The sequence below is a fragment of the Chiloscyllium punctatum genome, chromosome 7, assembly GCF_047496795.1.
Source record: "Chiloscyllium punctatum isolate Juve2018m chromosome 7, sChiPun1.3, whole genome shotgun sequence".
In the NCBI taxonomy this organism is placed as follows: domain Eukaryota; kingdom Metazoa; phylum Chordata; class Chondrichthyes; order Orectolobiformes; family Hemiscylliidae; genus Chiloscyllium; species Chiloscyllium punctatum.
This window is the reverse complement of record NC_092745.1, coordinates 132654241-132678291: the sequence shown is the minus strand read 5'-3', so window position 1 is coordinate 132678291 and position 24051 is coordinate 132654241. Positions and strand designations below refer to the sequence as shown.

The window sequence follows — 24051 nt, the reverse complement described above, 5'->3', positions numbered from 1 at the left end:
AGGCGAATGGAGGTGAATCCAAGATGAGCTCAGTCATGATCGTATCAAATGGCAGAGAGGCTTGAAGGGCTGAATGGCCTCCTCCTGCTCCTAGTTCTTATGTTCTTATCTGAAATATCTTAATTAGCTCAACTCAGGGGAATATAGTCTAGCCCAAATAGTTTTCCCTCTCATTTCAGCCCTGGTGATAAACTTCCTTTAGATGTTCCCTAAGGCCAAAATGTCCTACCAATGGGATAGTGCCTCACATTGATGACTGGACTGGACTCAAAATACTAAGGTTTAGTTAGAGTTTTATAGCGAGAGCGTGTGAGTGAGAAAGTGAGTGAGAGGCAGAATGAGTGTAAGGGATAGAGTGAGACATAGAGTGTGTGAGAGAAAATGATTATGAGAGAGTGTGATGGGATTAGAGAATATGTGAGAGACTGTGAAAGAGAGTGAGAGAAAGCAACAGAGATAGAGAATACAAGTGAGTGAGCTGGATCATGTGTGTGAAAGTTGTGTTGGAAAGTGAGAAGGTGTAAGAGAAAGAGAGAGGGTTTTAGCCAGAATTTCATTATATTCTATCCAGCAATTGATAAAGGTGAACATCCTACAGACCTTTCTAATAATTTTTATATCCATCCTCTTGTGTTTAAAGATTTCTATGTGTGGATCTGATAATGTGTGATAACTGTCACTGTTATGAAAATCCTAGGGTGCCTGGTCTTTAATTTGACAATGGGTGGTCTCACATTTCCTTAAATTCAACTCTGCCACTCAGTTCATGAAATCAAGAATATCTTCTGTCAAAAAAATTTGGTAAAATTGAAATTAATGCAATTGGTTTAACCAGGAGCTCAGATTAAAAAGGGAACAGTGAGCCACTCTCCTTGATTTTTTAAAAAAAAAATTACTCCTATAAATCTGGTTTCCTTAAACCCAAAGGAAAATAAACTGACAGAAAAGTTTCTTTTTAAAAATGGCGTCTGTTGGTGTCCCTGTGGGAGCTGGGGCTGAATAACTGATGAGGGGCGAGTTTAAAAATCTGCTTTACTGACCACTGCAGCTCCTGGCCAGCAGCTTCAGAGAACCACAAGTTCCACAATTGGAAGCAAACACCAGCCTCTCTAAAGGGTCACCTCTACTGTTGGGAGCGAGGAAAAGTTCTGGGGCTCTTTCTTTCTGAGTCCCTTTGACACGCTGTCAGAACTGCACCCCCCCCCCCCCCAATTACCCCGTCGGCTGCAAACAGCTGCTGCTGATTAACTCCCCCCACTCCAACCCCACGGGAAATCTGAAGGGTGGGGGGAGTAGAAGGCTGGAAGCTTTTTTCAGGAGCACATCAAGCCCCCAGTGTCCTCCACATTTAACGCGACCCATCAATAGCTACATTCCATTCAGTGGCTGCACCAGACTATACACACACACAGAGACAATAACACAGGGATTCAGAGCAGCATGGTAAATCCTCACCCCCTTCTCTCTGCTGCAGAGACACTAAGGGAGGGAGGTGCAGCGATGGAGGAGGAGGAAGGGGGTGCAAAGGGAAAGGATTGGGGCTGGTGGATTGTAACAGAAAGTCTGTATTGTTACAGGGAGCCGACAGCTGATTGCAACAATCCGTCTTTCAGTGAAAGAATGCTAGCTCTCCCCGTGAAGCTGCTTTGCATCTCCCCCCTCCACACCAGCCTGAAACACACACACACATAAACATAGAAAACCATCTGCTTTAAAGGGTTAATTTCCTACCGAACACTGAATCGTGCAATTCTGCTTTCCGTCCCATTGCTATTCGCTGCTGATTGTATTCACTCTCAGTCTGTCTGCCTGTGTGTCTCTCCTCCGCCAGGATTAACAGCGCTCAGTGTTTATGTCTCAGACCCTGCTCTCCCCCTCCCCTCGCCACTCTCCCTCAGCCAGCTAATCCCCAACGTCAGAGCTTCACTTCTGAAGTGCAAAGCGTCATCTAGTGTATGGGAGAGAGAGGGGCTGGAAGCTCACAGTGTGAGCCTGAATAAAGCAGAGAGACAGAGAGACAAAAGGAGATTTGGGGTTGCAGATGGGAACTGGATTTTGCAATCGGGGTAATAGGGGGATATTGTTGTCAGGAATTCGCGACGGGCCCGTTTGGAAAACTGGGAAAGGATTTTGTTTAGTAATGCGCAGCCAAGCAATTTGCATTTCTCTAGCGCCTATCAGAATGTCCTGAGGCAGTTGGCGTTTTTCAAGAATCGTAGAGATGTACAGCACGGAAACAGACTCTTTGGTCCAACTCGCCCAGATATCCTAAACTAATCTAGTTCCATTTGCCAGCAGTTGGTCATTATCCCTCTAAACCCTTCCTATTCATATACTCATCCAGATGTCTGTTAAATGTTGCAATTGTACCAGCCTCCACCACTTCCTCTGGCAATGCATTCCATACACACATGACCCTCTGTGTGAAAATGTTGCCCCTTAGGTCCCTTTAAAATCTTTCCCCTCTCATCTTAAACCAATGCCCTCTGGTTCTGGACTCCCCCACCCCAGAGAAAAGACCTTCACTGTTCACCCTATTCATGCCCCTCATGACTTCTTGAAGTGTAAGCAGCTGCTGCAATAGATGCACCTTAGTCAGCGCACAGCAAGATCCCACAGAGCGTTAGGCTAAATGAACTCATGCCTCAACACTACTTTCAGTGATGATGATACAGGAACCAGGATTGACCCAGGACAGGGAGGACAACAGAGCTTAAAAATGTGTTGCTGGAAAAGCGCAGCAGGTCAGGCAGCATCAAAGGAGAAGGAGAATCGACGTTTCGGGCGTAAGCTCTTCTTCAGGAATGAGGAGGGTGTGCCAAGCAGGCTAGGATAAAAGGTAGGGAGGAGGGGCGTTGGGAATATGATCGGAGGAAGGAGGTTAAGGTGAGGGTGATAGGCCGGAGAAGGGGTGGGGGCGCAGAGGTCGGAAAGAAGATTACACGTCAAGAAGGTGGTGCTGAGTCTGAGGGTTGGGACTGAGAAAAGATGGGGGCAGGGGAAATGAGGAAGCTGGAGAAATCTGTATTCATCCCTTGTGGTTGGAAGGTTTCTAGGCGATTTCTCTCCGCCCCCACCCCGTCTCTGGCATATCACCCTCACCTTAACCTCCTTCCACCTATCGCATTCCCAACGCCCCTCCCCCAAGTCCCTCCTCCCTACCTTTTATCTTAGCCTGCTTGGCACACCCTCCTCATTCCTGAAGAAGGGCTTCTGCCCGAAACGTCGATTCTCCTTCTTCTTTGATGCTGCCTGACCTGCTGCGCTTTTCCAGCAACACATTTTTAAACTCTGTTGTCCTCCCTGTCCTGGGTCAATCCTGGTTCCTGTATCATCGTCACTGAAAGTAGTGTTGATTCTCCTGCTCCTTGAATGCTGCCTGACCTGCTGCGCTTTTCCAGCAACACAGTTTTAAGCTCTGATCTCCAGCATCTGCAGTCCTCACTTTCTCCAGGGAGGACAACATCCTTGCTTTTCCTCCAAATAGTGCCATTAGATTATTTCCATCCATTTAAGGGAGCAGCACCCCACCTGCATGGGACCATGGATAGAGACACCCCTCTCCACCATTCCTTCAGATGGAAATCGAAGAGCTCTCAGTCATTATTTGGAAAAGGAGCAGGAGGGTTCACCCCAGTGTTCTGGCCAATACCTTTCCATTAGATTAGATTCCCTATAGTGTGGAAACAGGCCCTTCGGTCCAACCAGTCCACACCGACCCTCCGAAGAGTAACCCACCCAGACCCATTTCCCCTCTGATTAATACACCTAACACTAGAGACAATTTAACATGGCCAATTTACCTGACCTGCACATCTTTGGACTGTGGGAGGAAACGGGAGCACCCAGAGGAAACCCGTGCAGACACAGGGAGAATGCGCAAACTCCACACAGACAGTCACCCAAGGCTGGAATCGTACCTGGGACCCTGGTGCTATGAGGCAGCAGTGCTAACCACTGAGCTACCGTGCTACCCTAAATAGCTGGGAAAGGAGCGACATTTAGATTAGATTCCCAATAATATGGAAACAGGCCCTTCGGCCCAGCCAGTCTACACCAACCCTCCAAAGAGTAACCCACCCAGACCCATTTCCCTCTGACTAATGCACCTACCACTATGGGCAATTTAACATGGCCCATTCATCTGACCTGCACATCTTTGGACTGTGGGAGGAAACCCACACAGACATGGGGAGAATGTGCAAACTCCATACAGACAGTCACCCAAGGCTGGAATCAAACCTGGGTCCCTGGCGCTGTGAGGCAGCAGTGCTAACCACTGAGCCAACATGCTGCCCAATAGAATCGTTAAAAATGATAAAGTGCTCAGTATCACTCTGCTGTTTGTGGGAGCTTGCTGTGCACAAATTAGTTGCTGTGCTTTCTCCATTACAGAAGAGAAACCACTTTAAATTCTAATTTTTTGTGGTATGCTTTTGGGTTTCTGAGGTTTATACATACAAGTGCTTCCTTGCCAGCAGGAGGGTCAGTAATGGGAAGGACACAGTGTGAAGACCATTGGGGAAAGCCCCAGAGGGAGGGATGAGGGAGATGGTTTTCTACACGGAGTTGTTGCTGCCTGAAATGGCAGTGGGAGCAGTTTCAGTATTAACTTTCAAAAGGGAATTGGGGAAATATTGTAACAGAAACAAAAAATGAAGAGCCAAGGGAAAGGAGCTAGAGACTGGGACTAATTGGCTAGTTCTTTCAAAGGAGGAGATGAGGACTGCACATGCTGGAGATCAGAGTCGAAAAGTGTGGAGCTGGAAAAGCACAGCAGGTCAGGCAGCATCCAAGGAGCAGGAGAATCGGTGTTTTGGGCAAAAGCCCTTCATCAGGAATCAGAGTGGCCCAAGAAGGCTGAGAGATAAATGGGAGGGGTGGGGGGGAGTGTGGCTGTGGGGAAGCCAGCTGGGAATGCGATAGGTCAATGAAGGTGGAGTTGATGGTGATAGGTCGGAGAGGAGGGTGGAGCAAATAGGTGGGAAGGAAGATGGACAGGTAGGATAGTTCCAGAGGGCAATGCCAAGTTGGAAGGTTGGATCTGGGATAAGGTGGGAGGAGGGGAAATGAGGAAACTAGTGAAATCGACATTGATGCCATGTGGTTGGAGGGTCCCAAGGTGGATGATGAGGTGTTCTTCCTCCGGGTGTCAGATGGTTAGGGTTTGGAGATGGGGGGGGGACCCAGGACCTGCATGTTCCTGGCGGAGTGGGAGGGGGAGTTAAAGTGTTCAGCCACGGGGCGGTGGGATTGTTTAATGCATGTGTCCCGGAGATGTTCTCTGAAACATTCCACAAGAAGGCATCCTGTCTCCCCAATGTAGAGGAGACCACATCGAGAGCAACGAACAGAGTAGATGATTTATGCTTTTCCAGCACCACACTCTCGACTCTGATCTCCAGCATCTGCAGTCCTCACTTTCTCCTAGGTAATTATAACCTTACTGTGAAGCCTCTTCCAAGGATGCCCACCTTGAAGAAGTTCTTCTCCTTGTCGTAAAAGGATCTCAGTGAGTCTTACTCTCTCACTGCCCCCCCCCCCCCCCCACCCCCCCCCCCAGGTCATCTCCTCTGCCCTAAAGCTCTTCAGCCACATCCTGAAGCAGATGCCCTACCACAGCCAAATCTCCTTCTTCAGCACCTGGCTATGCAACCGACCGATCCCGCAGGGACTCCGGTATACATTCAGACCATCACAATTTGGACCACCTTCCTAATGAAGAGCTTATGCTCAAAATGTCGACTCTCCTGCTCCCTGGATGCTGCCTGATCTGCTGTGCTTTTCCAGCACCACACTTTCCACTCTGATCTCCAGCATTTGCAGTCCTCACTTTCTCCCTCAATGATGGGCAGTATGGCCTCCTTCTGTGCTGTATCAATCTAACAGCATGGCATTACCATCACTCTTATTTTCTGCTTTGTCATGTGACCAAAACCTTGGTCAAACCTTGGTTTTGCAGAGTGCCCTTGGTTTTGCAGATGAAGGATGATGTAGGGAAGTGGAGAGCAGTGGGCTCATTATTGCCAAGCCTAACGCATCATCAACTGAAGACACAACGCCAACAGTGGAGTGAGTAAAACTGGAGAGCCGATGTTTTGGGCATAAGCTCTTCATCAGGAATGCATTCCTGATGAAGGGTTTATGCCTGAAATGTCAACTCTACTGCTCCTCAGATGCTGCACCTGACCCAGAGTTTTTCAAGCACCACCCTTTTTGACTCTGATTGCCAGCATCTGCAGTCCTCCCTTTCTCCATGTCACTAAAACTGAGGATGTGCACATGGCCAGACTTAGAGAGTGCTAATGTCTCAGAGATTGTGGGGCTACAGGAGATGGCAGAGATAGGGAGAGATTTGAGGAGAAATTTAATATCAGAATATTTCTTGACTGGAACCCACAGTGAGGACCGTGAGGATGTGCAGGAGAGTTTGAGGAAAGGGACTTGGTGTGGGTTAAGACAACGGCAGCAGAATTTATGTTGATCTCAAGTTACTGTCCCGCGTGTAACTCTAATTGTCAAGGGTTGAGATCTTTCTTCTTTCCTGAAGAAGGGTTATACCTGAAACATCGACTTTTTAGAATCATAGAACCCCTACAGTGTGAAAACAGGCCCTTCAGCCCAGCAAGTCCACACCAACCCTCCGAAGAATAACCCACCCATACCTATTACTCTACATTGATCACTGACTAATTCACCTAACCTACACATCTTTGGATTGTTGGAGGAAACTGGAGCACCCGGAGGAAACCCATACAGACATGGGGAGAATGTGCAAACTTCACACAGACAGTCACCTGAGGCTGGAATCGAACTCTTATTTCTTATTATTCTATGTTTATTTTAACCATTTTCCTGCCGTATCCTTCAAAGTTTGTGTTGTTTCAAGAGAGGGGGAATGCAGCCCATTGCAGGGGAATGAGAGAAGATCATGCTTTTATTGGGTTCTGGATTAGAGTGGTGCTGGAAACGCACATCAGGAATGCTGCCTGAACTGCTGTGCTTTTCCAGCACCACTCTAATCCAGAATCTGGTCTCCAGCATCTGCAGTCATTGTTTTTACTATGCTTTTATTGGGGCCCAGGGTATCGAAGGTTGGAGGTGGGAGTGTTATTGAGAAACTCGGGCTGTGGCTGAACTGGAGTCACTGCATGTGTAGTGGCTCCCACCCCTCCTCCTTCTCAAATCAAAAATAAAACCCTGTGTGTAGGGTTGGTAAGGTAAGTCCCAATCTCTTTTGGCAATTTAGAACAGAGGAGATTGGAGGCTAGGGAAGTTTTATGTTTCTCTTGTAGGATGTGGGAGATAAGGGTCACCACTAGAGTCCCTGTTGACTTCGCCTGCGAGAAGTGCGCCCAACTCCAGCTCCTCACAGATCGCGTTAGGGAACTGGAGCTGGAGTTGGATGAACTTCAGCTCATTTGGGAAGCTGAGGGGGGATAGAGGGGAATTATAGGGAGGCAGTCACACCTAAGTTACAAGATAAAGGTAACTGGATGACCATCAGGACAGGGAAAGGGAACAGGCAGACAGTGCAGGGATCCCCTGTGGCTGTTCCCCTCAATAACAAGTACACCATTTTGGATACTGTTGTGGGGAGGACCTATCAGGGGAAAGCAACAGTGGTCAGGTCTCTCGTACTGAGCCTGGCTCTGTGGCTCAGAAAGGAAGGGGGGAGAATAGGAGAGTGATAATGATAGGAGAGTCAATGGTGAGAGGAATGGACAGGAGATTCTATGGTTGCGAGCAAGACTCCTGGATGGTATGTTGCTTCCCAGGTGCCAGGATCAGGGATGTCTTGGATTGAGCCAACAGGATTCTTAAAGGGGAGGGAGAGCAGCCAGAGGTCGTGGTACATATCGGTACCAATGACAGAAGTAGGGAAAGGGAATATAGGGAGTTAGGTTGGAACCTAAAAGGCAGGACGAGCAGAGTAGTAATCTCAGGATTGCTACTGGTGCCACGGGCAAGTGAGACTAGGAATAGAAAGTGAGTGCAGATGAACACATGGCTGCAGAGCTGGGGTAGGAGGGAGGGCGTCAGATATGTGGATCATTGGGGTACGTACTGGAGAAGGTGGGACCTGTATAAGCACGATGAGTTGCATCTGAACTGGAGGGGCACTAATATCCTGGGCAGAAGCGGGAGAGCTTACACTAGATTGGCAGGGGGTTGGGAACCAAAACTCCGGAACAGATGATGGAGTAGGTAGTGAATGGACGGAGTGCAGACAGTCTGTGAGGAGGGATAGGCAATTGATAGGACCAAAGCGCAGTCAGCATGATGGGTTGAAGTGTGTCAAGTTTAATGCAAGAAGTATCAGGAATAAGGGTGACTTAGAAACTTTTATTGAACTTCGAGCATGGATCAGTACTAGGAACTACGATGTTGTAGCCGTTACTAAGACATGGCTATCACAGGTACAGGAATGGTTGTTGGATGTTCCAGGCTTTAGATGTTTCAAAAGGAGTAGGGGGGAGGTAAAAGAGGTGGAGGAGTGACATTGCTAATCAGGAACAGTATAATAGCTGCAGAAAGGGAGATCGTCAAGGATGGTCTGTCCACAGAGTCAGTACGGGTGGAAGTCAGAAACAGGAAAGGAGCAGTCACTTTATTGAGAGTTTTCTATAAACTCTCCAATAGCAACAGACACACAGAGCAGATTGGGAGGCAGGTTTTGGAAAGGTGCAGAAGTAACAGGGTTGTTGTCATGGGTGACTTCACCTTCCCTAATATTGATTGGAACCTCCTTAGTTCAAATAGTTTGGATGGAGCAGTTTCTGTCAGGTGTGACCAGGAAGGAGTCCTGACTCAATATGCAGATAGGCTTACTAAAGGGGAGGACATATTGGATTTAGTGCTTGGCAATGAACCAGGTCAGGTGTCAGATCTCTTGGTAGGAGAGCATTTTGGTGACAGTGATCTCAACTCCCTGACCTTTACTAAACTCATGGAGAGGGATAGGAGCAAACGGTATGGGAAAGTATTTAATTGGGGGAGGGTGAATGACAATGCTATTAGGCAGGAACTGGGGCACCTAAATTGGAAACAGATTTTCTCAAGGAAATGCATGACAGAAATGTGGAGGCTGTTTTGGAAACCCTTGCTGATAGTGTTGGACAGGTTTGTCCCATTGAGGCAAGGAAGGGATGGTAGGATGAAGGAACCTTGGGTGACAAGGGATGTGCAACATCAAGTCAGGAGGAAGAAGGAAGCTTTCTTAAGGTTGAGGAGGCAAGGATCAGACAAGGCTTTACATAGTTACAAGGCAGCTAGGAACGAACTGAAGATGGGCTTAGGAGAGCTAGGAGGGGTCATGAAAAAGCTTTAGTGGATAGGATTAAGGAAAACCCTAAAGTGTTCAACACTTAACTGAGGAACAAGAGGATGTCCAGAGTGAGGGTAAGGCCGATCAGGGATAGTGGAGGGAACTTACACCTGGAGTCAGAGGAGGTCCTTAATGGATACTTTGCTTCAGTATTCACTACTGAGACGGACCTTGAAACAGGTTGATATGCTCAAACAGGGTTGATGTTAAGACCGAGGTTATGCTTAAAAATTTGAAAAACATAAGAATAGCTAAGTCCCCTGGCCAGATGGGATATACCCTAAGTTACTACAAGAAGTGAGGAAGAGATTGCTGCGCCTTTGGCAATGATCTTTGCATCTTCATTGTCCACTGGAATAGTGCCAGATGATTGGAAGGTGGCAAATGTTATTGCTTTATTCATGAAAGGGAATAGGGATAATCCGGGGAATAACAGACCTGTCAGTCTTATGTCAGTGATGGGCAAAGTATTGAAGAGGATTCTGAGAGACAGGATTTATGTTGCTTTGAAAAGCATAGTTTGATTAAAGATAGTCAGCATGGCTTTGTGAGGGTTAGGTCATGCCTCCCAAACCTTACTGAATTATTTGAGGATTTGACAAAACACATTGATGAAGGGAGAGCAGTGGCTGTGGTGTACATGGATGGCTTTTGATAAAGTTCTCCATGGTAGGCTCATTCAGAAAGTAAGGAGGCATGGGATACATGGAAACCTGTCCATCTGGATACAGAATTGGCTGGCCCATAGAAGGCAGAGGGTGATGGCAGAGGCAAAGTATTCAGCCCAGAGCTCGGTGACCAGTGGTGTTCTGCAAGGATCGGTTCTGGGACCTCTGCTCTTTGTGATTTTTATAAATGACTTGGATGAGACAGTGGAAGGCTGGGTTAGTAAGTTTGCCAATGACACAAAGGTTGGTGGAGTTGTGGATGGTGTGGAGGGCTATTGTAGGTTGCAACAGGATATTGATAGGATGCAGAGCTAGGCTGAGAAGTGGCAGATGGATTTCAACCTCAAAAAGTGTGAAGTGATTCACTTTGGAAGGTTGAATTTGAATGCGGAATACAGGATTAAAGGCAGGATTCTTGGCAGTGTGGAGGAATAGAGGGATCTTGGAGTCCATGTCCATAGATCCCTCAAAGTTGCCACCCAAGATGATAGGGTTGTTAACACGGTGTATGACGTGTTGGCTTCATTAGCAGGGGATTGAGTTGTAAGAGCTGTGAGGTTATGCTGCAGCTCAATAAAGCCCTGGTTAGACCACACATGGAATATTGTGTTCAGTTCTGGTCCCCTCGTTATAGGAAGAATGTGGAAGTTTTAGAGACAGTGCAGAGGAGATTTACCAGGATGCTGTCTGGACTGGAGGGTGTGTCTTATGAAGAAAGGTTGAGGGAGCTGGGGCTTTTCTGATTGGAGCAAAAAAGGATGAGGGGTGACTTGATAGAGGTGTACAAGATGATGAGAGGCATGGATAGAGTGGATAGCCAGAGACCTTTTTTTCCCAGGGTGAAAATGGCTATAATGAGGAGGCATAATTTTAAGATGATTGGAGGAAGGTTTAGGGGAGATGTCAGAGGTAGGTTCATTACACAGAGAGTGGTGGGCGCGTGGATTGAACTGCCAGCAGTGGTAGTAGAATCAGAGACATTAGGGACATTTAAGTGACTCTTTAGGCACGTGGATGGTAGTAAAATGAAGGATGTATAGATCTCAGAGTAGGATAGAAGGTCTGCACAATACTAAGGGCTGAAAGTCCTGCACTGTGATGTACTGCTCTATGTTCCAGTAGCTGTGGAGATCTTGAAAGGATTTGTAGCAGAGGTTGAGGTTCTGGATGTGAATTTGCTCAATAAGCTGGAAGGTTTGGTTTTAGATGTTTCATCACCATACTAGGTAACATCATTAGTGAGCCTCTGGTGAAGCGCTGGTGTTAAGTCCCATTTTCTATTTATGTGTTTAGGTTTCCAGTTCCTAGTATGGTGACGAAACATCTGAAACTGATCCTTCCAGCTCAGTGAGCAAGCTCACATCCAGTTGTGGAGATGTTGTAGCAAACAAAGGCCCTGAGGATAGATAATTGAGATTTTCAAAATGCCCTTGCAGATTAAAGTTTTGTTCTCAGGGCAGGTACAGGCCAAGAGATAGAGTGGGGACAGGGCTATTGGTGGAGAGCACCATAAGGAAGGATCAGAGATTGCCTTCCCTGTAATTAATATTGTGATTGATGGTCAATGTGAATGGCAAGGTGAAGGGGGGAGAGGGTGCAGAGGGATTTGAAAAGAAATAAGAGGACAGTGAATTCAGAAATACACATGAAAACAAAAGGGAAAACTTACATGTCACAATCTCAGAATATCACAAAGTGCAATAACCTCTGGTTAGCACTGCTACCTCACAGCGCCAGGAATCTGGGTTCAATTCCAGCCTTGGGCAACTATCTGTGTGGAGTTTGCATATTGTAGACAGTGAGGAAGGATATGGCAGGTTACAGCGGGATATAGAGAAGCTGCAGAGCTGGGCAGAAAGGTGGCAAATGGAGTTCAATGTAGCTAAGTGTGAAGTGATTCACTTTGGTAAGAGTAATAAAAAGATGGATTACTGGGCTAATGGTAGACTACTTGGTAGTGTGGAAGAGCAGAGGGATCTTGGTGTCCATGTACACAGATCTCTGAAAGTTGCCACCCAGGTAAATAGTGCAGTGAAGAAGGCATATGGCGTACTGGCTTTTATTGGTAGAGGAATTGAGTTCCGGAGTCCTGAGGTCATGCTGCAGTTGTATAAGACTCTGGTGCGGCCGCTTCTGGAATATTGTGTGCAGTTTTGGTCGCCATACTATAGGAAGGATGTGGAGGCACTGGAACGGGTGCAGAGGAAGTTTACCAGGATGTTGCCTGGTATGGTAGGAAGATCCTATGAGGAAAGGCTGAGGCACTTGGGGTTGTTTTCTTTGGAGAAAAGAAGGTTTAGGGGTGATTTGATAGAGGTGTACAAGATGATTAGGGGGTTAGATAGGGTTGACAGTGAGAACCTTTTTCCGCGTATGGAGTCAGCTATTACAAGGGGGCATAGCTTTAAATTAAGGGGGGGTAGATATAGGACTGATGTTAGGGGTAGGTTCTTCACTCAGCGAGTCGTAAGATCATGGAATGCCCTGCCAGTAGCAGTAGTGGACTCTCCCTCTTTATGGGTATTTAAGCGGGCATTGGATAGGTATATGGAGGATAGTGGGTTAGTGTAGGTTAGGTGGGCTTTGATCGGCGCAACATCGAGGGCCGAAGGGCCTGTACTGCGCTGTATTGTTCTATGTTCTATGTTCTATGTTCTATGTTCTATTCTCCCTGTGTCTGTGTGGGTTTCCTCCAGGTGCTCAGGTTTCCTCCCACAGTCCAAAGATGTGCAGGTCAGGTGGGTTGCTCATGCTAAATTGTCCAGTGTTCAGGGATATTTGGGTTAGCCATGAGAAATGCAGGGATAAGGTAGGGGAGTGAATATGGGTGGGATGCTCATTGGTAACTCGGTGTGGACCTGTTGGGCTGAAATGCTTGTTTCCATGCTGTAGGGGTTTTATTCTCAACTGAGAAAGGGCTGTCCGTATCGTGTTGTCGGAATCTTCATACAGAGTTACATTTATATAATGCCTTTCTATGATTTAAGAACATCCCAGTGAGAATTACAATAATCCATCCTTCTCTCAAAATGTAGTCACTGTGTAATGCAGGCAAAAACAGAAGTTAATTCATGAACAGCAAGATCCCACAAATAGCAATGAGATAATGATCAGACGATATGTTTTAGGTCTTGATGCTGAGATAGATATTGGCTCAGCCACCCAGAAGACCCCTTTTCTCTTCTTTCAAACACTCTCATGGGAGATTTTCATTTTCAGTTTAATATCTCAGCCTAAAGACAGCACTTCAAGGAGTTCAGTTCTCCCTCCCTCAGTACTGCATTGGGCACGTCAGCCTGGTGTTTGTGTTTTACTATATAAAGAGAACCTGCTGGAAATTCACAGTTGATCTGGAAGTATCTGTGATGGGAGAAACCAAGTTAACATCTGACAAAAAGTCATCAACCCCAGGTACTACTTACTCTATGTTGCTCGCATTTAAAGCTTTCTGGTTTTAGTGCCAAAGTCCCTGGCATGGGATTTGAACTGGCAACAATCTGTCTCAATTCCCCACCAAGCCAAGTTAAAATCTGAGAGTGTACCCTTTCGGCAGTCTCAAGTCCTGGAATGGGACTTGAATCCATGACTCTGGCTCACGTCTGTAATTTGCTCAACTGGTTCTCCTCTCCTTTCAACTTCACAAGAGAAAAAACATTCAAAAACTTCTCCTGTCTGTTTCCCAGGCAAAATAACACAAACCCCCCAGACATTAATCTAAACTTAAATGCTTTGCTTACAAGTTCAGTCATAGAAATAAAGCAACATAGAAAATAGAAGCAGGAGTAGTCCATGTATTCCTTCGAGTCTGCTCCACCATTCAATATCATCATGACTGATCATCCAATCGCTTTCTCTCTGTACCCTTTGATCCATTTAGCCCTAAGTACTAGATTTAACTAAATATGTAAGTTAGCTCACTGAGCTGGAAGGTTTGTTTTCAGACATTTCATCACCATGACTAGGTAACATCATCAGTGAGAGTCAGTGAAGTACTGGTGGTAATACCGTGCAAGAACTATAAAAAACACTACACCACAAAAACAAGCAGGAAACCTGCCACCAGGACACACGAACACCAACTTGCCACCAAAAGACACGACCCACTCTGACTAGTTTCCATATATACAGAGAAAGAAGGACACCACTTTGACTGGTACGACAAACACATCCTAGGACAGGCGAAACAAAGCCATGCATGAGAATTCTTTGAGGCATGGCCTTCTAACCAGAACTCCGTCAATAAACACATTGACTTAGACCCCATCTACATTCCCTTGTAAAAAGGACAGGAAATGACATCACCCACCTTAAGAAACCAAGACCTATAAATAGAGAGGTGGGACATACCACCAGTGCTTCACCGGAGACCCTCACTGATGACCATTATCTAGTCATGGTGATGAAATGTCTGAAAACAAACCTTTCAGCTCAGCGAGCTAACTCACATACTTATCATTAAACTGAGCTACAAATCTTCTCAAAAATCACGAACTAGATGTAAACATGCAATATTTTGGCCTCAACTGATTTCTGTGGTAGAGAATTCCATAGGCTGACCACTCTCTGGGTGAAGACATTTCTCCTCATTCCATTGATAAAGGGCTGACCCTTTCAACTTAAATAGTGATCCCCTGGTTGTGCACTCCCTGATCATTGGGACCATCCTTCCTCCGAGGGAGCAGTGGAGTCTGTTCTGAATTCATTCATGACTAAGTGAAATATCTTTGATCAACAAGAGATCTGGGAGACCTGGAGGAAAGTGGAGTTAAGGCTGTAATCAGATGAATCATGATCTTATTGATGGACAGAATGGACTAGAGGGGTTAAACAACCTTCTTTTGCTCCCATTTCTGATTATACAAAGATCAGAGAGAATCTGACCTGGATTTGACCCGGGACTATATTCCACATCATCAGATGCCTGGATCCTAAGCTTTGGAATTACTTCCAGAAATCTCTCTACCCATCTCTCTTTACTTGAGTCACTGCTTTAAATCTACCTCTTTGATAAAACTTTTAGTCATCTGTCCCCAGGTCTCTTGTATGATTCATTGGCAAATTTTGTTTGACAATGTTCCTGTGAAATATCTTTGGGCGTTTTTTAAAAACAAGATAGAAGGTGATGTATAAATGCAAAGTGTTGGTATTTCTGTTTGCTGTTTTCCCCTATCTGCGTATTTATCAGCCTTGGCTACTATTTGGATTTCAACATATTTCCTTCAGAGATTCATATCTCTATAAATAGAGCCAATTTCATTAATTACTCCTGCTTCCCCATTTTGGCAAAGAATTATTTTTACATCAGCTTATTCTTAGGATGACTCCAAAGTGTACATTTATGATAAGTATTTGCAAATGACAGGATATACAACTAAATAGACATCATCTATGTTTTATCACCCAATTAACATGTTATCTACTTTCTGCAGCTTTCAAATTATGAACTTTTCAAACACATTATGAAGGGAAATTTTGAATATGTGAAAATTCTTTGGCAAAACCTTTAGCTGTCACAGTTTTTTCCATTCACTCACAAGATATGGGCGTTGCTGGCTGGGCCAGCATTTATTACCTGCCCCCAGTTGCCCAGGAGAAGGCGGGGGTGAGCTGCCTTCTTGAACTGCTGCTGTAGAGAGACCCACAATGCTGTTAATGAAGGAATTCCAGGATTTTGACCCAGTGACACTGAAGGAACGGTGATATATTTCCAAGTCAGGATGGTGAGAGGCTTGGAGAGGAACTTACAGGGGATGGTATTCCCATGTATCTGCTGCCTTTGTCGTTCTGGATGGAGGTGGTCGTGGGTTTGGAAAGTGCTATCTTTGGTGAATCTCTGCAGTGCATCTTGTAGATAGTACACACTGTTGCTGGATGACTCTAATTCCAAAGGGCCAACATTTAGCTATTCTCTTTAACTCTACAGGTATTTTAATTCAGCCCATTCAGACATGTCCGGTACAAGTGGGTCCTGAACTGAGACTTAAGCTCCTGAGGCAGGAACATATCACTGTATCACCAGAACCCCCCTTTAATTTTACATACTTGTGAAAGAGTAAGTAGATTGCTTTGTGGGCAGTTAGCTCAGTTACCTGTTCGTCAACGTGTAGTTCAGGAGAACATGGACAAGACAGGCTAAAATCCCATTCTGGATGTTGAAACCTGAGAGTGGGATGTAATGGTTAAGCACTCACTGAAAAAGCTCAGAGTTAAGCATTAATGAACAAGAAGCCAAATGCCTGATGTCAGGCAGATCAGACGTTTCGTCCCCTGTCTAGGTGACACCCTCAGTGCTTGGGACCCTCCTGTGAAGCGCTTCTGTGATGTTTCCTCCGGCATTTGTAGTGGTTTGAATCTGCCGCTTCCGGTTGTCAGTTCCAGCTGTCCGCTGCAGTGGCCGGTGTATTGGGTCCAGGTCGATGTGCTCATTGACTGAATCTGTGGATGAGTGCCACGCCTCTAGGAATTCCCTGGCTGTTCTCTGTTTGGCTTGTTTTATAATAGTAGTGTTGTCCCAGTCGAACTCATGTTGCTTGTCATCTGCGTGTGTGGCTACTAAGGCTAGCTGGTCGTGTCGTTTTGTGACTAGTTGGTGTTCATGGATGCAGATCGTTAGCTGTCTTTCTGTTTGTCCTGTGTAGTGTTTTGTGCAGTCCTTGCATGGGAATTTGTACACTACATTGGTTTTGCGCATGCTGGGTATCGGGTCCTTCGTTCTGGTGAGTTGTTGTCTGAGCGTGGCTGTTGGTTTGTGTGCTGTTATGAGTCCTAGTGGTCGCAGTAGTCTGGCTGTCAGTTCAGAAATGCTCCTGATGTATGGTAGTGTGGCTAGTCCTTTGGGATGCGGTATGTCCTTGTTCCATTGTCTTTCCCTTAGGCATCTGTTGATGAAATTGCGCGGGTATCCGTTTTTGGCAAATACATTGTATAGGTGTTCTTCTTCCTCTTTTTGCAGTTCTAGTGTACTGCAGTGTGTTGTAGCCCTTTTGAACAGTGTCTTGATGCAACTTCTTGTTGCAGAACAGAACAGAACAGGACCACACACCGCAAAAAAATGGCACTAAAAGAAAAAATGGCCAAACTAACACACGACAGAGAGGACACCACAACACACACCTGGGTTAGAAACCTCTCCCACAGACAGCTCACAGACACGGAAAGAACAATACTAGCCAAGGGACTCAACTACAACCACAGGGACGCCAAGACAGCAGACTTCCTAGTAGCATTAGAATGTACACTCAGGAACAATGGACTGACAAAAGAGACACAACAAACAGTGAGACAAAGTATCGTACCTCTGATAACAAGAAAAAGACAAACACATAACCTCAACACCAAGGAGAGGGAAGCACTAAAATCATTAAGAAATGATAAGAACATAATCATACTACCAGCAGACAAAGGCAGAATGACGGTCATCCTGGACAAAGCAGAGTACATCCAAAAAGCGCAACAACTACTTGCAGATACCAACACCTACCAAAAGAGGGAGTTTGACCCCACCCCACAGCTCACCAATAGGATAAACAACACACTGAGGAACCTACAAAAAAATGGACAGATAACCAAGTTTGACCTACAAAGAATGAAACCTGAAAGCAACAACACCCCCAGATTCTATGGACTACCTAAAGTGAACAAACCAGACGTCCCACTCAGACCCCTCAGTCCCTACCAGGGACACCATCACACAAACTGGCTAAAGAACTACAACAGAAACTGAAACACCTGATCAGCGGATCCAGACACTCTATACAGTCAACACAAGAATTCTTGGACATCATCAGAAATATACACATAGACAAGGAAGAAACTATGGTCTAATTCGATGTAATGGCACTGTTCATCTCTATCGACAAAACCCTAGCCAAAGAAACAATAGCCAACCTGCTGGACAGACAGAACAGACAACAAGACGGGGAACCTATCAACAAAGACGGTATACTCAAACTACTGGACCTGTGCCTCACAACACACTTCACATTCAACAACCAAATATATGAACAAATCAGCGGCACACCCATGGGCTCACCCATCTCTGGACTCATAGCAGAAGCGGTCATGCCAAGAATAGAACAACAGTCTTACCACAAACTCAACCCAAACTCTGGGTCAGATATGTGGATGACACCTTTGTAATCATTAAAAACACAGAAATAGAGAACACACACCGGATCATCAATGCCACACTCACAGGAATCCGATTCACTAGAGAGGAAGAAAAGGACAACCAACTCCCATTCCTAGACGTGATGATACAGAGAACACCGAACAGAGAATTCACCACAAAGGTATACAGGAAAGTCACACCACAGACCAAGTCCTGAACTGCAAACGCAACCACCCCAACACACACAAAAGAAGTTGCATCAAGACACTGTTCAAAAGAGCCACAACACACTGCAGTACACCAGAACTGCAAAAAGAGGAAGAAGAACACCTATACAATGTATTGGCCAAAAACGGATACCCGCGCAATTTCATCAACAGATGCCTAAGGGAAAGACAACGGAATGAGGACATGCCGCAACCCAAAGGACTAGCCACACTACCATACATCAGGAGCATTTCTGAACTGACAGCCAGACTACTACGACCACTGGGACTCATAACAGCACACAAACCAACAGCCACGCTCAGACAACAACTCACCAGAACGAAGGACCCGATACCCAGCATGAGCAAAACCAATGTAGTGTACAAAATCCCATGCAAGGACTGCACAAAACACTACATCGGACAAACAGGAAGACAGCTAATGATCCGCATCCATGAACACCAACTAGTCACGAAACGACACGACCAACTATCCTTAGTAGCCACACACGCAAATGACAAGCAACATGAATTCGACTGGAACAACACTACTATTATAGGACAAGCCAAACAGAGAACAGCCAGGGAATTCCTAGAGGCATGGCACTCATCCACAGATTCAATCAATAAGCACATCGACCTGGACCCAATATACCGACCACTGCAACTGACAGCTGGAACTGACAACCGGAAGCGGCAGATTCAAGTCACTATAAATGCCGGAGGAAACATTACAGAAGCGCTTCACAGGAGGCTCCCAAGCACTGAGGGTGTCACCTAGACAGGGGACAAAATGTCTGCAACACAAATTCCCAGCTCGGCGAACACAACCACCACAATGAGCTCCTGAGCTACAAATCTTCTCACAAACTTTGATCAGGCAGATCAGCAATGGTTTAATTAATTTCTCGCTCCCCGATGTTCTAGACCAGGCCTGACCCCCTCAAAATATTTCAGATGGGAGCCAAGAGTCTGTTTCTTATTTTCTTTTTCTTTATTTTAAAGATGTGAAGTGGGTGTCCCAGGTGTGCTGCAACTGGTCAAACCACTCGGCTTTAAGCAAAACAGAGTTTATTTCAACATTACAGTTGAAACATGAACAAAAGAAAGTAAAACTTAGAGTAACTTAATGATAGGAAACCTTAACCAACCCAATACATCAACTACAACTAAGGAGCTGTTCCAATCCAGGAACGTCCCATAAACACACTCCTTACCAAAAAGGTAAGTTGAAACACAGTCAGGAAGTAACAACATCCAAAGATGTTTCAGACAGAAAGTCAGTCAGGAATCATCTGCTGAAGCTTACAACCTTCCTGGACTCTAGCATCTTGCGACCATCACAGCTAAACCAAACTAGAATAAACCTGTGAGAAACTGGCCACTCCCCTGCCATTATTAAACAGGATTCTCCTAGACCCCTCAGCACCTCTGCCTTTACAACTTCTTTTAAAAAACCCAAAGACAAAATAACCTTGTTAAAGTGACAGCATTGTCATACTCAACTAGTTTTCACTCATGTTCTATATTTTCTCCTTTTTATCCATTTTTGATGTTTCCACATAGATTATATTTATACAGTCATAATGTCACAGAGATGTATAGCACAGAAACAGTCCCTTTGGTCAAACCCGTCCATGCTGACCAGATATCTGAAATTACTCTAGCCCCACTTGCCAGCACTTGGCCCAAATCCCTCTAAACCCTTCCTGTTCATATACCCATCCAGATGTCATTTAAATGTTGTAACTGTACCAGCCTCCACCAACTCCTCTGGCAGCTCAATCCATACACGCACCACCCTCTGCGTGAAAAAGTTGCCCCTCAGGTCCTTTTTAAATCTTTCCCCTCTCACCTATGCCCTCTTGTTCTGGACTTCCACACCCCAGGGAAATGTGGAATTTGTTTGTAAATGCCCATTGGTAACTGCACCTGAGAAGATAATAATGGATTTAGATCAGAGTGGTGCTAGAAAAGCACAGCAGTTTAGGCAGCATCCAAGGAGCAGGAAAATCGACGTTTCGGGCAAAAGCCCTTCATCAGGAATACAGACAGGAAACCTCCAGGGTGGAGAGTTAAATGGGAGGGTGGGGCTGGAGAGAAGATAGCAAAGAGTACAATAGGTGAGTGGGGGTAGGGATGGAGGTGACACACCCCCTACAGATCCCACTGTCACTATCCCCACCCCCCAGAACCCTGAGGGGAACACCACCCCTGCTCATGACTCCACCCCCATTCCCCCCACCACCACAAGTTACAGGCTCCGCCCCCACTCCCAGCTCCACACCCACACCAGATCCCAGCTCCCAGCCCTGCCGAGTTTTCACTATCCCTCCAGACCTCCCACTCACTGAGGATGAACGATCAGTCCTCAGCAAAGGACTCACCTTCATCCCCCTCCGTCCACGCATCAATGAATTTAATACACGCCGTGACGTCGAACAATTCTTCCGTCGCCTCCACCTCCGAGCTTACTTTCACAATCAGGACTCCCGCCCACCTTCCGAGGACCCCTTCGCCCACCTCCAACACACTGCATCCACCTGGACACCCCATGCTGGCCTATTACCCACCCTCGACCTCTTCATTTCTAACTGCCGCAGGGACATTAACCGCCTCAACCTGTCCACCCCTCTCCCCCACTCCAACCTCTCACCCTCACAACGCACAGCCTTCCAATCCCTCTGCTCCAATCCCAACCTCACCATCAAGCCAGCGGATAAAGGGGGCGCAGTGGTAGTCTGGCGCACTGACCTCTACACCGCTGAAGCCAAACGCCAACTCAAGGACACCTCCTCCTACCATCCCTGCGACCTTGACCCCACCCTCCCATCACCAAATCATCATCTCCCAGACCATACAGAACCTCATCACCTCAGGAGATCTCCCACCCACAGCTTCCAACCTCTTAGTTTGGGAACCTCGCACCGTCCGATTCTACCTCCTTCCCAAGATCTACAAGCCTGACCACCCTGGCCGACCCATTGTCTCAGCATGCTCCTGAACTCATCTCTACCTACCTTGACACTGTCCTATCCCCCCTAGTCCAGGAAATCCCCACATACGTTCGAGACACCACCCACGCCCTCCACCTCCTCCAAGACTTCCATTTCCCTGGCCCCCAATACCTCATCTTCACCATGGATATCCAATCCCTCTACACCTCCATCCGACATGACCAGGGCCTCTAAGCTCTCCATTTCTTCCTCTCCTGACATCCCCAACAGTACCCTTCCACCGACACTCTCATTCGTTTGGCTGAACTGGTCCTCACCCTTAACAATTTTTCCTTCGAATCCTCCCACTTCCTCCAGACCAAAGGGGTAGCCATGGGCACCTATATGGGCCCCAGCTATGCCTGTCTCTTTGTCGGCTATGTAGAACAGTCCATCTTCCGTAGTTACACTGGCACCACTGCCCACCTCTTACTCCGCTACATTGATGACTGCATCGGCGCCACGTCATGCTGCCGTGAGGAGGTTGAGCAATTCATCAACTTCACCAACACATTCCACCCTGACCTTAAATTTACCTGGACCATCTCTGACACCTCCCTCCCCTTCCTGGACCTCTCCATCTCCATTTATGACGACTGACTTGACACCGACATTTTTTACAAACCCACCGACTCCCACAGCTACCTGGATTACACCTCTTCCCACCCTACCTCCTGCAAAAATGCCATCCCGTATTCCCAATTCCTCCGCCTCTGCTGTATCTGCTCCCAGGAGGACCAGTTCCACCACAGAACACACCAGATGGCCTCCTTCTTTAGAAATCTCAATTTCCCTTCCCACGTGGTTAAAGATGCCCTCCAACGCATCTCGTCCACATCCCACACCTCCGCCCTCAGACCCCACCCCTCCAACCGTAACAAGGACAGAACGCCCCTGGTCCTCACTTTCCACCCTAACAACCTTTGCATTTACCATATCATCCAAACAGACCCCACCAGCAGGAATATATTTCCCTCCCCACCCCTTTATGCCTTCCGCAAAGACCGTTTCCTCCGCGACTACCTGGTCAGGTCCACGCCCCCAAACAACCCACCCTCCCTTCCTGGCACCTTCCCCTGCCACTGCAGGAATTGCAAAACCTGCGCCCACACCTCCTCCCTCACCTCTATCCAAGGCCCTAAAGGAGCCTTCCACATCCATCAAAGTTTCACCTGCACATCCACCAATATAATTTATTGTATCCGTTGCTCCCGATGCGGTCTCCTCTACATTGGGGAGACTGGGCGTCACCTAGCAGAGCGCTTTAGGGAACATCTCTGGGATACCCGCATCAATCAACCACACCGCCCTGTGTCCCTACATTTCAACTCCCCCTCCCACTCAGCCGAGGACATGGAGGTCCTAGGCCTCCTCCACCACCGCTCCCTCACCACCCGACACCTCGAGGAAGAACGCCTCATCTTCCGCCTCAGAACACTTCAGCCCCAGGGCATCAATGTGGACTTCACCAGTTTCCTCATTTCCCCTCCTCCCCACCTTACCCCAGTTCCAACCTTCCAGCTCAGCACTGTCCCCATGACTTGTCCGACCTGTCCTACCTGCCAATCTCCCTTCCCACTTATCCACTCCATCCTCCCCTCTGACCTACCACCTTCAACCCCACCCCCATTCACCTATTGTACTCTATGCTACCTTCTCCCCAGCCCCACCCCTCCCATTTATCTCTCCACCCTCGAGGCTTCCTGCCTCTATTCCTGATGAAGGGCTTTTGCCTGAAACATCGATTTTCCTCCTCCTCGGATGCTGCCTGACCTGCTGTGCTTTTCCAGCACCACTCTGATCTAAACTCTGGTTTCCAGCATCTGCAGTCCTCACTTTTCCCTAAGATGATAATGGTCCCTGTTGATCTGCTGCTGACCATTTAGGAACAAAAGCCAAATTAATATAATGAGAGCCGTGGTATTGGAGATAATGTATGAGCATGGATGGAGTATTGGCTAATTAATAGAAGACAGAGAGTTAGGATGAAGGTGCATTTACAGGATGGAAGCCTGTAAGTACTGGAGAGTAGCAGGGATCAGCACTGGGGCCAAAATTATTTGCAATATATAATAATAACTTGGATGTGGAAAATGAATGCACTATAGCCCAGTTTGCAGTCGACTCGAAATTAGGTAGGAAGGCAAGTGGAGACACAAAAAGTCTGAAAAGAGATATAGACAAGTTTAAAAATGACTGGTGCGTGTATAGAATGAGCTGCCAGAGGAAGTGGTGGAAGCTGGTACAACAACACATTTAAAAGGCAACTGGGTGGGTATATGAATAGGAAGGGTTTGAAGGGATATGGGCCGGGTGCTGGCAGGTGCGACTAGATTAATTTAGGATATTTGGTCAGCATGGATGATTTGGATTGAATGGTATGTTTCCATGCTGTACAGCTCTATGACTGTATAAGTGGGCAAAAACTTGGCAAATGGAATATAAAGTGGGGAAATGTGAGGTTATGTATTTTGGTGGGAAGAATAGAGGCTGAATATTATTTAAATGAAGAAAGACTGCAGAAGGCCACAGAGCAGAGGAATTTGGGGTTCTTTGCCTAGAAATCACAGAAAGATCGCATCCAAATTCAGTGGATAGTAGTGAAGGCAAAGGGAATGTTGGCCTTGATTTCAAAGGGAATGGAATATATACATAGGGAGGGTTTGCTAAAACTATATAGGGTACTTGTGAGAGCACAGCTGGAATAGTGTGAATTGTTCTGATGCCCTAATGTAAGGAAAGA

At 46.6% G+C, this 24051-nt stretch overlaps 1 protein-coding gene across 4 annotated transcripts in view; it reads right to left on the bottom strand.

Moving 5' to 3' along the window:
• LOC140480153 (choline transporter-like protein 5) overlaps nt 1-1867 on the bottom strand; it is a 284053-nt gene extending 282186 nt beyond the window's left edge. For 3 of the 4 annotated variants that reach the window (XM_072574868.1, XM_072574870.1, XM_072574869.1), the window contains exon 1: nt 1732-1866. In XM_072574868.1, the coding sequence (XP_072430969.1) occupies nt 1732-1768 (37 nt within the window). In that variant the 5' untranslated portion in view covers nt 1769-1866. Of the gene's footprint in view, nt 1-1731 lie in introns of all 4 variants that reach the window. The other variant, XM_072574866.1, reaches the window with a different exon arrangement.
• Between the last annotated feature and the right edge of the window lie 22184 nt (nt 1868-24051).